This window comes from Bos grunniens, chromosome 10, assembly GCF_055505025.1.
Source record: "Bos grunniens cultivar Pamir isolate PY7600 chromosome 10, Bosgru_T2T1.0, whole genome shotgun sequence".
NCBI classification, from domain to species: Eukaryota; Metazoa; Chordata; class Mammalia; order Artiodactyla; family Bovidae; genus Bos; species Bos grunniens.
In genome coordinates this window covers 94,669,756-94,685,470 of record NC_141174.1, presented here as the reverse complement: position 1 = coordinate 94,685,470, position 15,715 = coordinate 94,669,756, and the positions used below count along the sequence as shown (strand labels likewise).

Sequence of the window (15,715 nt, the reverse complement as noted above, 5' to 3'; positions counted from 1 at the left end):
TGAGCTGGTCACTGTGGCTAATGCCCAGATCAGCTCACTCTTCTGGGGGTGGTAAGAGTTGACCATTCCAGCTTCCAGGTGTGGATGCTCGCAGTGGCGTGGGGTCCTCGCTCCCCCTCACCCCTCCCGTCTTCCTTCCCCAGGGTGGAGCTTCAGCATGGGGTCAGCCTACCAGTTCCACAGTTGGCGTGTGTTTGTCATCGTCTGCGCGCTCCCCTGTGCCTCCTCGGTGGTGGCCCTCACGTTCATGCCCGAAAGCCCACGGTTCTTGCTGGAGGTAACGTTCATCATTACAAATACTCAAGGAAGTCTGAGACATTGAAACAAGTTCCTTTTAACCCTAGGAGAGTATGTTTGCCTCTTCAGGAGGTACATTTTTCCTTCCTACTACAGAACTATGGAGGGTTTGGTTTCATGGAGACATACTTTCAACAACCAGCAGGCGAAAAGGCTGCCTCATGGCCTGAAAGCGCTAATGTTCCTCCTCAAGCAAGTGGTTTCCCTCATTGAAGAAAATGCGCCTTATTGTTTTATAAAGGAAACACTATTCCTTGAGGTGCTGCTGCACTCAGGGCATCCAGGTAGTCTGTGTTTCCAATGGGATGGACCTAAACCGTTTGCACTGTTGCACCCAATGGGATCTGACAATATCACATGGTGATCGGAAAATCGGGGAGCATGTGTGTTTCACCTCCTGGCCATTCACTGTCTACTCATATCTTTTAGATTGGAAAACACGATGAAGCCTGGATGATTCTGAAGTTAATTCACGACACAAACATGAGAGCACGGGGTCAGCCTGAGAAGGTTTTCACGGTGAGTACTGCTTCTCAGTGAATCCTCTATGCCAAAGGCCGAGAAACCTTTTCAGAAAAGGCCTGGTCGTAAATTCCCCTCTGGCTGCACCAACCACTCGTTTCTCAGTATCTCATGCTTGCTGTTTTACCTGCTGCATGGCTGTTGTACGTGCTTTTACCTCTGCATGGAATGGTCTTCCATCCTCCAGTTACAAAATGTATTCTCAATGGGAAAACTCGTCTAAACTAATAAAAAATTGAACGCATAGTATTTTTTGGAAAGAACAGTATTTTTTTTCTCAGAACCTCCACCAAAATAAAAAAGAGTGGTTTTTAAATCCTTTGATGTAGGCAACATGTAATTACGCCAAATGTCTAAGTTAGGTTTAAAGGTGATATAAGCAAAATATTCAATGTCTTATAAACAGTATCAGTTATAGTTCTTAAAATAAGTGAAATAGTTCCTGATTAAACAATCCCTTGACACTTATTGACTTGTTACATTTTTAATATGAAACAGATTTTTTGTAATATGAAGGTATAATTCAGTCTGGCCTCTGTCTAAATGATCACAGATTCTTAATTAATATAAATGTTTTCTGCAGTGTAATGGAGGAACAAAGGTAAATAATGGATGTTCACCATTGAGGACCTGGAATCCTTTGAGTGAACCCTTCTTTTGAGTAGATGCACTACAGAGAAAGAGTAAATTCAAGGATCATACGGCAAAAGGAATCTTGAGGTGTCATGTAGATACTCAATGTCACCTAACTCTTCTCAGCCGGTTGAGAATAAACCCTCTACCCAAGATTTCTGAGAAGGTGTCTCTGTAGAACCTCATTGTCCTGCTAACCTGCTTTTTCTTCCAGAAAGTCTGAGTTACCAAGTTCATTCATGATCATCCACATTAATATGACTGTATAAAGATTAGGTGGGAATAAGATTTGACCACTCTAAAAGAATGGGTCATTTCAATCATTTATATGTGACTTCCAAGGTCATTACAGGATTCTGCCATGACACATTTGATCTTTTTCTTATTATATCTACAACACGGCGAATTCACATGCCTTCCTCAAAGGTCTTCTTCCTGTGTACCTAACTTGAATACTGTTTTTCAGGACATTGTTTGCAGCAAACTCCTCTTTTAAGTTCATTCACATTCTCCTTAGCTGATCTCAGCTACTTCCCAGATCTTTTTCTCCAAATGGACAAACTGAGCTCCAGACATACATGTTGAAGGGCTTTGTGGCCATACTCCTATGTACTAGAGGCCCTTCAAATTCTGAATTTCTAAATCTGAACTTCGCACCTGAAGAGTCTCCAAATCTCTTCTTTGTCCAAAGACTTATCAGCAAGTGCCACCAGCACCACCAAAACTAGACCCCTGAAAACTATCCTATTTCTTTCTTTCCTTTATCTCTATTATGTCCAAAAAATCTAGTATGTCTTATTATTCTCCATCCTAAATATCTCTCATCATTGTCTCTTACTTTCTACCCTTATTGCCGCTCATTTGGTTCATTCCTCCCTATTCACTGCCCTCTGCCCTTGCACCATTCTTCAGGAATCACAAAGATTCATTGTAGTTTCCAATACAGTCTTTTCTCTTACACCTCTGGATGTTTGCATGTGGTATTCCTCCCACTTGGAATGCCCTTCAAATCATTGATAACACATGGCAAATGACATACTTCTCCATAAGCTCCAGCTCAAATTCCACAGTCCATCAAGTCTTCTTTCTCACTCCCAGGTCAGCTTGGGTGTTCTGTACAGTATGTCTCTCCCATCTGATGTAGATTGCCACTGGGATACTTTCTAATTTATATGGTAATTGCTTAGAGAGCACGATGCTTTATGATTGCATCTCCAGGGTCTATACCAGTCCTGGCTCCCATGGATGCCGATGAAAGAATGTACAAACAAACAAACATTAATGAGTGGAGAAGAAGCCTCTCAAAAGGAATATATTGAGTCAGAATGGCCTTCATCAAAAAAAACACAAATAACAAATGTTGGTGAGAATGTGGAGAAAAGGGACCCTTTGTACATTGTTGGTGAGAAGAGTAAATTGGTGAAGACATGGTGGGAAACAGTAGGGAGATTCCTCAAAAAACTGAAAATAGAACCAGCATATGACCTAACAATCCCGCTCCTGGGTATACATCCCCCAAAAAACTCAAAAACGTTAATTTGAAAAGATACATGAACCCATGCAACCCATTGTTCACACCATTATTTATGATAGCCAAGATACAGAAGCAGTCTAGGTGTCCATTAGCAGATGAATGGATAAAGAAGATGATATCATAAACAGTAGAATATTACTCGGCCATAAAAAAGAATAAAACTTTGCCATTTACAGCAATATGGGTGAACTTGGAGAGCATTGTGCTAAATGAAATAATTCAGACAGAGAAAGACAAATACTGTGTACAACTTCTATGTGGAATCTAAAAAACACAGCAACCTAGTGAATGTAACAACACAGAAGTGGGCTCACAGGCATACAGAACAAACTAGTGTTAGCAGTGGGGGGAAGCGGGGAGAGGAGAGGGGCAGTGAAGGCGCAGGAGAAAAAAAACAAATTATTATGGGATCATATGAAATCATTTGTGTGGAACTTTTGAAAATTGTAAAACATGATAGAATTCAATGAATCTTTCATTCAGGACAAAAAAAGAATTTGTTGTTCAGTCACTAAGTCATGTCCAAGAATTTGTTGTTCAGTCACTAAGTCATGTCTGACTCTTTGCGACCCCATGGACTGCCACATGCCAGGCTTCCATGTCCTCCGCTATCTCTTGGGACCTGCTCAAGTTCATGTCCATTGAGTCAGTGATGCTATCTTAAAAAAAAAAAAAAGGAATACCCCTGTGATTTAAAAAGAAAACAAAACTCTAAAGTGTCACAAAATAATGAATGGTTTGTAGCTGACCCTATTTGCAATCCTGCTTTTAACTCAGACGTCATCGTCACTAAATACAGACATCTTTCTTTATATAGTCAGGGACAGGCTACTGCCCACCTGGTATAATTTGAAAGATACCGAGGGTCCTCAAATCACCTCTGTCAAAAGCCAGTCTTGGTACCTGGTTTTGTGCAGTAGAAGTACTGCTTCAGATGTTGGCAGTCTCTCCAGAAAGATCTATTCAGAAGTTATCCCTGGCAGGGATAGTGTGTGTGCACGTTTCTGTCCTCTCTCAGCTTTGTCAAAAGCAGGTAGATTATGACTAACAAGGGAAGATGGGATAGGTCCACAAAGGGAAAGCGCTTCCCTTCCCCTCCAACCCCACCTCTTTTCAGGCTTCATTCTGTGTGCTGAAGGTATTGCTTCTCCTGACTCTTGGCTCTTTTCCTTAGGAGAAGGAGGCTAGCTTAAGTCATGGATACAGGCTATACCTCCATCATTTGTTCCCCTTCTGTCACTGAAGAGTCAGTCTTGGTGCTTGCAACTTAAACTCAGTCATTGGACTTCACCTTCAGGTCGCCTGTGGGTATTTGCTGACTAGTCACTGTGGGCTTGGGCTTCCCAGGCGATGCTAGGGATAAAGAATCTGCCTGCTAACGCAGGAGACATGGGCTTGATCTCTGGGCCAGGAAGATCTCCTGGAGGAGGAAATGGCAGCCCACTTCGGTATTCTTGCCTGGGAAATCCTATGGACAGAGGAGACTGGCAGGCTACAGTTCATGGGGTTGCAAAGAGTCAGACATGACTGAACACACACTATTTGGCTGTGAGAGAAGGAAGAAAGGGTCAAGAATGGAAGTTACATGGGAAAGCTCTAAGAACTCTGTTTAGGAGCCAAATTCATCAAGTAAGTAGGTTCCAAAGAAAAGTGTGTTCAGTCACTTTTGTCTAAGCAAAGTAGTTCTTAATCCACAAGTGACTCTATCTGGAGTTTTATCTGCTAGTGTGTGCCTTTTTTTTAAAGTTTATTTTATTAGAATGGAGTTGATTTACAATGTTGTTAATTTCTACTGTACAGCAAAGGGATTCATTACATGTATATGCATTCTTTATCGTGTTCTTTTCCATTATGGTTTTTCACAAGATACAGTTCCCTGTGCCGTACAGTAGGACTTTGTTGTTTATCCCTTCTCTTTGTCATAGTTTGCTAATCCCAAACTCTGAATCCTTCCCTCCCCCACCTCCCAGTGTGTGCCTTTTGAGTCGTGACTCAGAGAAGGGCGTTTCGTTTCATTTAATTCCATTACTACTTACTCTTCCCCCTCTTCTTTATGGTATTCACCCTCTCATTCATTCTTTATTCTGTTCTCTTAGGTGCCTTTGAGTCTGTATACTGACACCAGTGGTCTCCTATTTATGGATACCTGCTTATGTATCAAACACCTGCTTCCTTTTGGTTGGCGTCAGCTTTCACTCCTTTTAAAAACAAATTGTAAGCCTAAACGCTACAACTTCAGAGACGAAAACTCAGCACTTTGCCCTCTGTTGCTCCTTACAGGTAAACAGAATCAAAACCCCAAGACAGATAGATGAACTGATTGAAATTGAGAGCGACACAGGAACATGGTTCAGGAGGTGCTCCGTTCGCATCCGCACAGAACTGTATGGAGTAAGTATCAAGCCCCTCTGACTCGCGGGCTCGCTTGTCGCTGGAGGTTAGTCAGAAACAGGGTTGGCAGAATCCACCCCGTGAGTGGGGCTCTTCCCCCTCCTGCCCAGGGCACCTGACTCCTGGTGTGGGACCAGGTAATAGGATTCCCTTGAGATCAGCGGGGTAGCCAAGATGTTGCTTTTTGGGGGGAGGGCAGGTGTTAAACAAGGAGTCCTACCAGTGACGGGTACACCAACATCTCGAGTTACTTTGTCTGTTGGAAGCTGATAAATACAAATTCCAGCATTTGGTGTCCTGTAGCCTTTAGCTTTGGAGAAGGCGATGGCACTCCACTTCAGTGTTCTTGCCTGGAAAATCCCATGGATGGGGGAGCCTGGTGGGCTGCAGTCTATGGGGTCGCACAGAGTCGGACACGATTGAAGCGACTTAGCAGCAGCAGCAGCAGCCCTTAGCTTTTACACTTTAAGTCCAAATGAATCCAGCCCAAAGAAGAGGCAACAATTTTATAATTTGTCAGAGGGGGTTGGGAAGTAGAGTTGCCTAGGGACTGGCATAAGAAAACTAACTCTCTGATATTTTACAGATTTGGTTGACTTTTATGAGATGTTTCACCTACCCAGTCAGGGAAAATACCATAAAACTCACGATTGTATGGTTCACGCTATCCTTTGGGTAAGTGGTCCTTACATTTTTGGTAAACGAAATCTTTAAATTTCCATACTGTAACTCCCAACCTTGCTGCTTCCTTCTCTTATACTGTGTGATGCTATTAACTCTAGGATATTTTTTTTTTTCATTTTAGATTTGCTAACAGTTACAGTTTTTATCAAGCAATCATTTCTGTATGTTGTCATAAAGCTGGGATGGCAAAACCAACAGTGTTTGGAAAGTTCAATAAGACCAAGGATGATTTGCTCGCATAATTTCTCCGCTCTCTCCACATTGGCGGAGCTCCATCCCCGCTGGCCTCTTTGTTCTTCCTCCAATGTGCCAGAACTTTCTTGAACATGTCCCATCTCGGGTCTGTGCCCTGCCCCCAGACGTGGACCAGCTCATTTCTCTCCTCCTTTGAGGCTTTCCTCCTATGCCACCTTCACAGTGATACTTCCCCAAATACCTTTTTAAAACTGCAGCTTCCCAGTCCCCCTTCAGATTCCCTGTCCCCTTCTCAGCTTTATTATTCCCCATTGTGCCTTCTATCATCTTCTAATAGACAAAAAGCTTTTTCATTCTGTAGGAATAAAGAAAGCTCTGTCTTCCTCCTCTGGAAGCTCTGTGAGAACAGAGATTTTAAACTGTTTTGCTCACTGATATATGGTCCTGGGACAAAATAAGTGCTCAATAAATAGTTGTCAGGGCTTCCCAGGGGGCTCAGTGCTAAAGAATCATCCTGCCAATTTTGGGGACAAATTTAAATGCAGAGTTCCAAAGAATAGCAAGGAGAGATAAGAAAAGACTTCTTCAGTGATCAGTGCAAAGAAATAGAGGAAAACAATAGAATGGAAAAGACTAGAGATCTCTTCAAGAAAATTAGACATACCAAGAGAATATTTCATGCAAAGATGGACACAATAAAGGACAGAAATGATATAGACCTATCAGAAGCAGAAGATATTAAGAAGAGGTGGCAAGAATATACAGAAAAACTATGCAAAAAAGATCCTCATGACCCGGATAACCACGATGGTGAGATCACTGACCTAGAGCCAGACATCCTGGAATGTGAAGTCAAGTGGGCCTTAGGAAGCATCACTACGAACAAAGCTAGTGGAGGTGATGGAATTCCAGTGGAGCTCTTTCAGATCCTCAAAGATGATGCTGTGAAAGTGCTGCAGTCAATGTGCCAGCAAATCTGGAAAATTCAACAGTGACCACAGTACTGAAAAAGATCAGTTTTCATTCCAATCCCAAAGAAAGGCAATGCCAAAGAATGTTCAAACTACCACACAATTGTACTTATCTCACATGCTAGCAAAGAAATGCTCAAAATTCTCCAAGCCAGGCTCCCACAGTATGTGAACTGTGAACTTCCAGATGTTCAAGCTGGTTTTAGAAAAGGCAGAGGAACCAGAGATCAAATTGCCAACATCCTTTGGATCATCTAAAAAGCAAGAGAGTTCTAGAAAAATATCTACTTCTGCTTTACTGACGATGCCAGAGCCTTTGACTGTGTGGATCACAACAAACTGTGGAAAATTCTGAAAGAGATGGGAATACCAGACCACCTGATCTGCCTCTTGAGAAATCTGTATGCAGGTCAAGAAGCAACAGTTAGAACTGGACATGGAACAACAGACTGGTTCCAAATTGGGAAACGAGTACGTCAAGGCTGTATATTGTCACCCTGCTTATTTAACTTATATGCAGAGTGTATCATGCGAAATGCCATGCTGGATGAAGCACAAGCTGGAATCAAGATTGCCGGGAGAAATATCAATAACCTCAGATATGCAGATGACACTATCTTATGGCAGAAAGTGAAGAACTAAAGACCCTTTTGATGAAAATGAAATAGAAGAGTGAAAAAGTTGACTTAAAACTCAACATTCAAAAAACTTAAGATCATGGCATCCGGTCCCACCACTTCATGGCAAATAGATGGGGAAACAATGGAAAAGTGAGAGACTTTATTGAGGCTTGATTTATCCAAAATCACTCAGATGGTGACTGCAGCCATGAAATTAAAAGGCACTTGCTCCTTGAAAGAAAAGCTATGACAAACCTAGACAGAATATTAAAAAGCAGAGACATTACTTTACCAACAAAGTCCATCTAGTCAACGCTATTTTATTAGATGGTTTTTCTAGTAGTCATGTATGGATGCGAGAGTTGGACTATAAAGAAAGCTGAGCACCGAAGAATTGATGCTTTTGAACTTGTTGGAGAAATCTCTTGAGAGTCCCTTGGACTATAAGCAGATCAAACCAGTCAATCCTAAAGGAAATCAGACCTGAATATTCACTGGAAGGACTGATGTTGAAGCTGAAACTCCAATACTTTGGCCACCTGCTGAGAAGAACTGACTTATTGGATAAGACCCTGATGCTGGGAAAGACTGAAGGCGGGAGGAGAAGGGGACGACAGAGGATGAGATGGTTGGATGGCATCATCAACTCGATGGACATGAGTTTGAGTAGGCTCTGGGAGTTGGTGATGGACAGGGAAGCCTGGCATGCCACAGTCCATGGGGTGGCAAAGAGTCGGACAAGACTGAGCAACTGAACTGAACTGAATGCAGAAGTCAAGGAGATGCAAGTTCAGTCCCTGGGTCAGGAAGATTCCCTGGAGGGGAAAATGGCAACCCACCTCAGTATTCTTGTCTAGAGAATCCCACAGACAGAGGAGCCTGGCAGGCTACACTCCATAGGGTCGCAGAGAGTGGACACAACTGAAGCGACTTAGCATGGATGCATGCAAGTTTCTACTATATGCTAAACACTGGCTAGATCCAAAGAAAAAGCAAAACAAATGTCTTGCTCTTGAAATATGAAGAGTTACAGGATAATATCTATGATTTCTTTTGTTTACTTACCTGTTATTGACCACATTTTAAGCTTTATAATTTCCTTATAAAGTCCCTGAAACTTCACACAATGTGTAGCATTCAGTGGCTATCCAGTAAACACTGGCTGAAGAAATGGAACGTAGCAGAAACTCCTCCATGTTATTGATGATGAATGTTCCAGGGTGTCATGCTTCCCTCATTGTTGACATTTTTGAAGATTTATATCCTCTGGATACAAATAGAGAGCCCTGCAGAGTTGCTGCCTCCAGAGTCATTTCATATTCAGTGGCCACCACTCATACCCCTGCAGTAATTATTTCATGATATGTGAAGACAAGAGGCTGGAATCTATGGAATCCTGAGGCAGAGATGGTTCAGGAATCCTGTTGACAATGCTGATGATAAAAACGACTTAGCCTTTTGAGCACTCGCTATGTGCTGGGTATTTTGCATTTCATTTAATCCAAGCAGTTACCCGGGGAGGTGGTTACTCTCATCATTCTGATATTAGAGATGGCAGGTAACTGATGCTTTGATAACTTGCCCAAGATCCCATGGCTGGTAAGTGGCAAGGCCAGGATTCTAAACCTAGCTTGTCTATATGCACAAGTGATTCTCATAACCACTTCTTCCGCTGTGTAGCTCAGTGTAACTGGGGATAAATCAGAGCAGTGGTTCTCAAACTTGAGTATCAGAAGAGTTCCTTGGAGGACTCCACCCCACAGTTTCTGATTCAGCAGGTCTGGATGAGGCCCGAGGGTCTGCATTTCTAACAAGTTCCCAGGTGATTCTGATGGTGCTGGTCCAGAGACCCTGCTTTGGGTGGGAAGCACCAATTTAGAGCCGCATTGTCCAGTGAAGATATAACATCAGCCACGTGCATCATTTTAAATGTCCTGGCGGTCACATTTAAAAAGGGGTGGAAAAAAAGGAAAAGGAAACTGGTGAAACAAACTTTAATAATATATCTTATTTTACTTGTTTTGTCCAAAATGTTATCATTTAATCAATACGATTAATGACCTAATTTTACATTTTTCCCATACATATGTCTCATCTGGACTGGTCACATTTAACTGCTCATACCTGTGGTTAGTGGCTACTGCTTTGAAGATCATGGCAGCGTGGCTTAGCTGTAACCTGTTAGAATAACATACTACCAGCGAGAGGTAGAAAGTGGGCAATAACCTGGCTTTTCCAATAAATACTTAAATGGCCTTTTTCCCAGCCTTGAACCTTAAGGGCATGGGCTCTGCCCCCAGGCTAACAGGACCACAGTAGTGAAGGAACCAAGAAAAATCATCCGTTAATAAAGAGGTCATTCTCTAAGGGCCCTCACAGTTTGGGGACCCCAGGAGTTTGTAGCTAGAGACTAGGAGATAGGATTCTTCAGTGCAGCCTGAGGGGATGAGGAGAAACCTCTGGGCCAGGATATGCCTGTGTAGGATAGAATTCTTACACATGTCTCTTTCCCAAGGAGAGACTCAGGACCTGAGATTCTCCAGGGAAACCCAGGCCATCCCTCTAGCTTGATTCTTGCAGACCTGTGATGAGGAAGGGCCAATGAGATTCCTATTGATGACCCATAATGCTAAGGGACGGGGGTGGGGGTAGGGGGAGTGGGGCACAGTCCTAATTAGCAGTGCTTCTCCAGGAACCACTACCTCTCTGAAAATAGCAGGGAGATGGTCATGGCCACTAGAGTGCCGGCACCTTTAGAGACACCTTTATAGCATGCACCCACTGGGTCTCCAGGTGACGGCCATGGCCACAGCTCCGGCAGCAGCTCCAGGTGAAGTGACGGGAAAAGATGGTTTCTCTGTGATATGGAATCCTGAAATGTGATCATTCTTTAAAAAGGATCAAGCTCTGAGCCTTTGGAGTGGGAGCACTGACTCCAAGACTCTAGACTCTAGGGAGTATCAAACAGTGAGAACTCACACAAAGAAAACCATTTAGATACAAGACCAGGCATCACCCAACCACAACAAACAAAGCAAAAATATAAACCCAATCATCAGTAGACAGGATTACCACCTCACTCAGCCTTGCCCATCAGAGGAAAAACAAACAAATGAAAAAAACCCAGCACAAATCTCACCCAATACGAAGCTTACACAAACCACTGGACCAATCTTAGGAGAGCAGAAACCAAAAGGAAGAAAGAATTCAACCTTGAAGGCTGGGAAAAGGAGACCTCAAACACAATAAGTTAAATAATAATAATAATAATGAAAAGACAGAGAAATACTACACAAATGAAGGAACAAACTAGAAACACAGAAGTCCAAAAAAAAAAATGAAGAGGAAAATAGACAAACTACCTGAAAAAGAATTCAGAATAATGATAGTAAAGATGATCAAAACCCTTGAAAGCAAACACCTTTACAAACTCACATTTCTTTGTCTTTGCAGGTACTACGGATTATCTGTTTGGTTCCCCGATGTCATTAAACATCTGCAGTCGAATGTGTTGAAAAATGTAGATGAACCAAAAGTGAAATTTTCAAATGCAACTATTAACTTTACAATGGCAAATCAGATTATTACCGGAATGGAATGTGACAATGGCAGGTCCAGAAACTTTTAAATCATTTAATCCTACCTCATCTTAAAAATGTATTTCTTATTTGCCTTCATAACACTAAAATATGCGTATGCACAATTTTTTTTCAGTTTGTACATGTAGTCATTTTCAGACTGAATTCAAATGCTTCCAAATGGCCTTTAAAGAAAAGATACACGTATATCAGTGAATTCACTTAAATTACTTCTTAAACTGAGCTACTTCCCATTTGTAAAGGAGTGAAATTGACTGGTATGAAAACAAAATTCAGAGAGGCCCTGGAAAGCGAGCAAAATAAGTTATGGAAGGGAAGAGTAAGGATTATGAGAAAACAGGTTATAGTGTTATTTAACTCAAAGAGGAAATCTGACATGTAATTTCATGCCTGTTCTTTGTCTCTGGAAAAGGGGGCTGCTACTCTTCAGAATTCCTCCCTTCTCCACTATGCTGGTTCAAGAATTGGGGTTAAGTTGTATCAGAGAAAGTTTCAGTTAAAGAATTGGAATGATTTTCCAAAGTTAAGGGCTTTAAAAATAGAAGATAAGTTAGCAAAGGACATTTTTGAGTATGGAGTGTGGAACTCCTCGTGATGAGGAGGAAGAACTGATTCAAGAAATGGTCTGGTTTATTTTTTTGGAGATGGAAAAGGACAGACAAGGTCCTTGTTTCTACCCATTATTTATCTGAGCAAATGGTTGCTGGTATGACTTTCTGTTGGTTTACATCATTCTTAGGAAATCCTCCCAATTTAAAAAGAGATCAAAGTAAAAATCAAACATAATTGATAAAAGTTTCTCTGGGCAAAAACCAGTTTGGAAAGATGAAAATTAATTCTGTGGGATGCTTATGGTTTGTGTAATGAAAAGGAGAGTTACCAACTAGGAGGTAACTATATGGATTGGCAATTCACTGGGAGGCCTGATCCACAGAGGATCACCTTTACTCTCCCTCCCAAAATACTGACTTGAATCTGTACTTGTTTTTCTACAGAAATCTTGGAGTCAAGTGCTCTAGAATTCTAGGTTGAAAATTGACTTCATTATTTAAAAATTATTGTAATCCCATTAGAAATTTCTAGTATGTCATATTTAAAAAAAATATATGACAGTATGGTCATATGGTCTCCAATATGGTCAATTGGAGAAATTCTTTACTTTGGCAATGTAATGATTAATAATTTTAATAATATTAAAATCCTTGTAAAGCCCATAAGTTTATTTTAGAAGGTGATAGAAAAAAATTTTTTTGTCTTTCATGGAAATTTGAAATACCACTAACTCAGTTTTTAAAAATAGTTTTCCTGTTCAGCCTTCTAAAATGGCAATTCTTCGTGTACTGATAAGGAGTGGCCTCTGAAGTAGACTCTGAGGAGAACAAAGCAAAGTGTAGAGTAGTGTCTGCAGAGCGCTCCCTGAAGAGCATACGAGCAAATGACAATAGTGGTCCTCTCTGGGAAAAAGAACTGGGTAGCTTGAGGATGGGAGGGCAAAGACTTACTTTTTCCTTTTTGAACATTTTGAATTGTTCTCCATGTGTGTTCTATGCAGATAGCATCCCCTGGGGGGGAGGAAAAATTGTTTCCCCTTTCCAAATGCAGTTTCACTTCAGAAAATTAGTGATCTTCTTAAAATGTGCCATGATTTACCCTCCTTCTGTAGATAGATTTATGGCTTAGGCGATCTTCCTCTGAACTCCTAGAGTAGGGGGTGAATGTTTTATGGAGGTTGGTCTCGTAGGCACTTAGCGCATTCTGAGCTGACAAATGCAGTCTGGCATTAGAGTGAGGATAATTTTTAAAATCTCAATAGTAAATTACTTTTAAGTCATCTTCCTTGCCTAAGAGGATTGGTCCCTTTCTGCCCTAACAACACTGGTATATGGTGTATTAACTTCTTCCCCAGTTGAATAAGCATTTTCCTCTCAATGACTGGTGAAGGATACATTCACAGTCTCTTAATACATTACCAAGACACATTGATAGATATGTATACATGTCTCCCAAGGGTCTTTATCAACACTTAATATCTGAACCATAAACTCTTCTAAGATGTCAGAATGATTGTGACTATTATCATCTCCACCTTCCCTCTTGCATCACCCAAAATGAATCAGAGCAAGTTTCATCATTCTACCATTTCCAAAAATAGGCCGAGCTATGGTCATTCAGCTTGGTTTGAGGAACACCTCTTGGCACTGAGAAGAAAAATATTCTTGGAAATGACTGTGAGCAATAAGTTTCTTGACCCTTGAGATAATCATTTGTCACATAAGTGATTCTCCCATCCTCTCTTTAAGATAATTGGAAGTCCCTACACTAGAATAAAGAGTCTTCAGGTTATCAGCTTTGGAAATAAAAGTAAGCATGGGAACACATGCTCAAGTTACAGCTGTTAACCCCAAATAGAGAATTTTCAAATAAAGGCATATGTGAAGGAGCAAGAGGGAGGATAGGATTAAAAAACAAAGAATCGGTAGCCACAGGTAATCTCCAAGCTCAATGCCTTCAACTGTATACCCCACAAACACCCTTTTACCAACATTGCTGAAGCCTACATGAAGTTATTTTGGATGCCATCTCTTTTTCTGGTGGAAAATAATATTGGGAGCAATGAGATAGTCAAAAGGACAGGCTCCACGAGGAAGAGGGGGGAGAGCTAAGAGTGTAGAAAACCCAGAAGCCACTGTCCTTTTTAATTAAGAGAGTCCATAGTGGAACCTCAGGTAACCCTCTTCAGTATTCTTTCCTGGAGAGCCCCATGGACAGAGGAGCCTGGTGGGCTAAAGACCATCGTGTCGCAGAGTCAGACACAACTGAAGCAATTTAGCACAGCCCGTAGGGGAACATCACATCTCTAAATCTGTTTGACTTAACTTTGTACCCTGATAGACACAATCATTGACATGAATTTTTTGTGTGTGTTGGACAGATTTGCAGGGATCAGGTTCAAATCTATAACTTTCGAAAATTCAGTTTTTAAGTCCTGCACCTTTGAGGATGTGACTTCAGTCAACACCTACTTCAAGAACTGCACATTTATTGAAACCGTTTTTAACAAAACAGGTAGGTGTGCCACTTAACCCTGCCTGGGTCCTCTTCACAGCCCTGGCTCTTGGCAGAGACGTGATACCTATTTGGTGATAGGTGTGGGCAGACGCTTATGGGGGAAGTGAACGTTAAAGTATAAATGAACAAACTCCCTCCATCAGGTTGGATCAAAGCTGAGCTTGTAGTGACTGTTTTTGTCGTATTTAATGCAGATGGAACAGGCTGAGCTCAAAGTTGGCAAAAAATAATAATAATAATAATCCTGTGGTGAATAATTTTTAAAGCAGAGAATTAACCTGTAGTCATTTGACAGTCTTGATTTCAAACTCTGCTGTTAGCTTAAGTGAGCTGGCCTGAACTACAGTCTACAGAGATGGACAGTACATGCTCAGTCACATACAGTCTTTTAATTCAATCCACTTAATGGAGTCTAGGAAACACCCCAGGGAAAAAGTTTAGGGAAGCAAACATTGACTGAACACTGACTATATGCTGGTTCCTACCTCAGGTTATTAGACACTCATTGTCCTGTTTAATTTTCACAATAGCTGAAGCTTCAAAAACTGCAGTAATTTGGCCACAGTTGTTCAGCTGGTCATAGCTGACATATGAGCCCAGGCTCATCTGATCACACAGCCCCTGCTCTATCACCCCACACATTGGTCGCTCTGTCCCATGAGGTCAAAATAATGGCCCAACACCAGCAGAAGGACCAGCGCCACTTTGTTACCAGCCCTGGCTTCTTGATGCTCAGACAGGAGCCACCTCTGCCTAGCTCCAAGTGAGGATGGGGTCAGGGTTCTTAGGATTTGTTTAAACAGTGGTCCCTCACTGTCTTCCAACCCATTCAACCTCAGGAGACCAGCTTTTTAGGCCGATTTTGATCAGCGAGGATAACTGTTTTGATCCTCGTTACCTTTCAGCAGAACCCACCATCATCTGCAACGCCTTTTGGCTAGATCCAAGTTCAGGACAAAAATCAGCAGTGAATGCTGGTGACTGTCCAATGAGACCAACTCTGGTTCCTCCGTGGGTTCTTTCATTTAAACCTTCACTTGCAAATTCAGCCTCAAGGACCCAAGGGAAGTCCTTTTTCTTCTCACTGCTTCAGAGCCCTATAAAATGGCAGTAGTAAGGCTGATTCATGCACATTTTAGAACAAATTATTTTTGTAATTGTAGTGTAAAAGCTATTAGTACTCTAATGATGGTCCTTACG

At 41.6% G+C, this 15,715-nt stretch overlaps 1 protein-coding gene across 9 annotated transcripts in view; it reads left to right on the top strand.

Moving 5' to 3' along the window:
• The window catches only part of SV2C (synaptic vesicle glycoprotein 2C), a 444,657-nt gene that overhangs the window by 405,491 nt on the left and 23,451 nt on the right, over positions 1 to 15,715 (top strand). For all 9 annotated transcript variants that reach the window (XM_086323187.1, XM_086323190.1, XM_086323185.1 and 6 more), the window contains 6 exons: positions 144 to 277; positions 727 to 816; positions 5,267 to 5,377; positions 5,964 to 6,052; positions 11,301 to 11,459; positions 14,379 to 14,512. In XM_086323187.1, the coding sequence (XP_086179313.1) occupies positions 144 to 277; positions 727 to 816; positions 5,267 to 5,377; positions 5,964 to 6,052; positions 11,301 to 11,459; positions 14,379 to 14,512 (717 nt within the window). The remainder of the gene's footprint in view (positions 1 to 143; positions 278 to 726; positions 817 to 5,266; positions 5,378 to 5,963; positions 6,053 to 11,300; positions 11,460 to 14,378; positions 14,513 to 15,715) is intronic.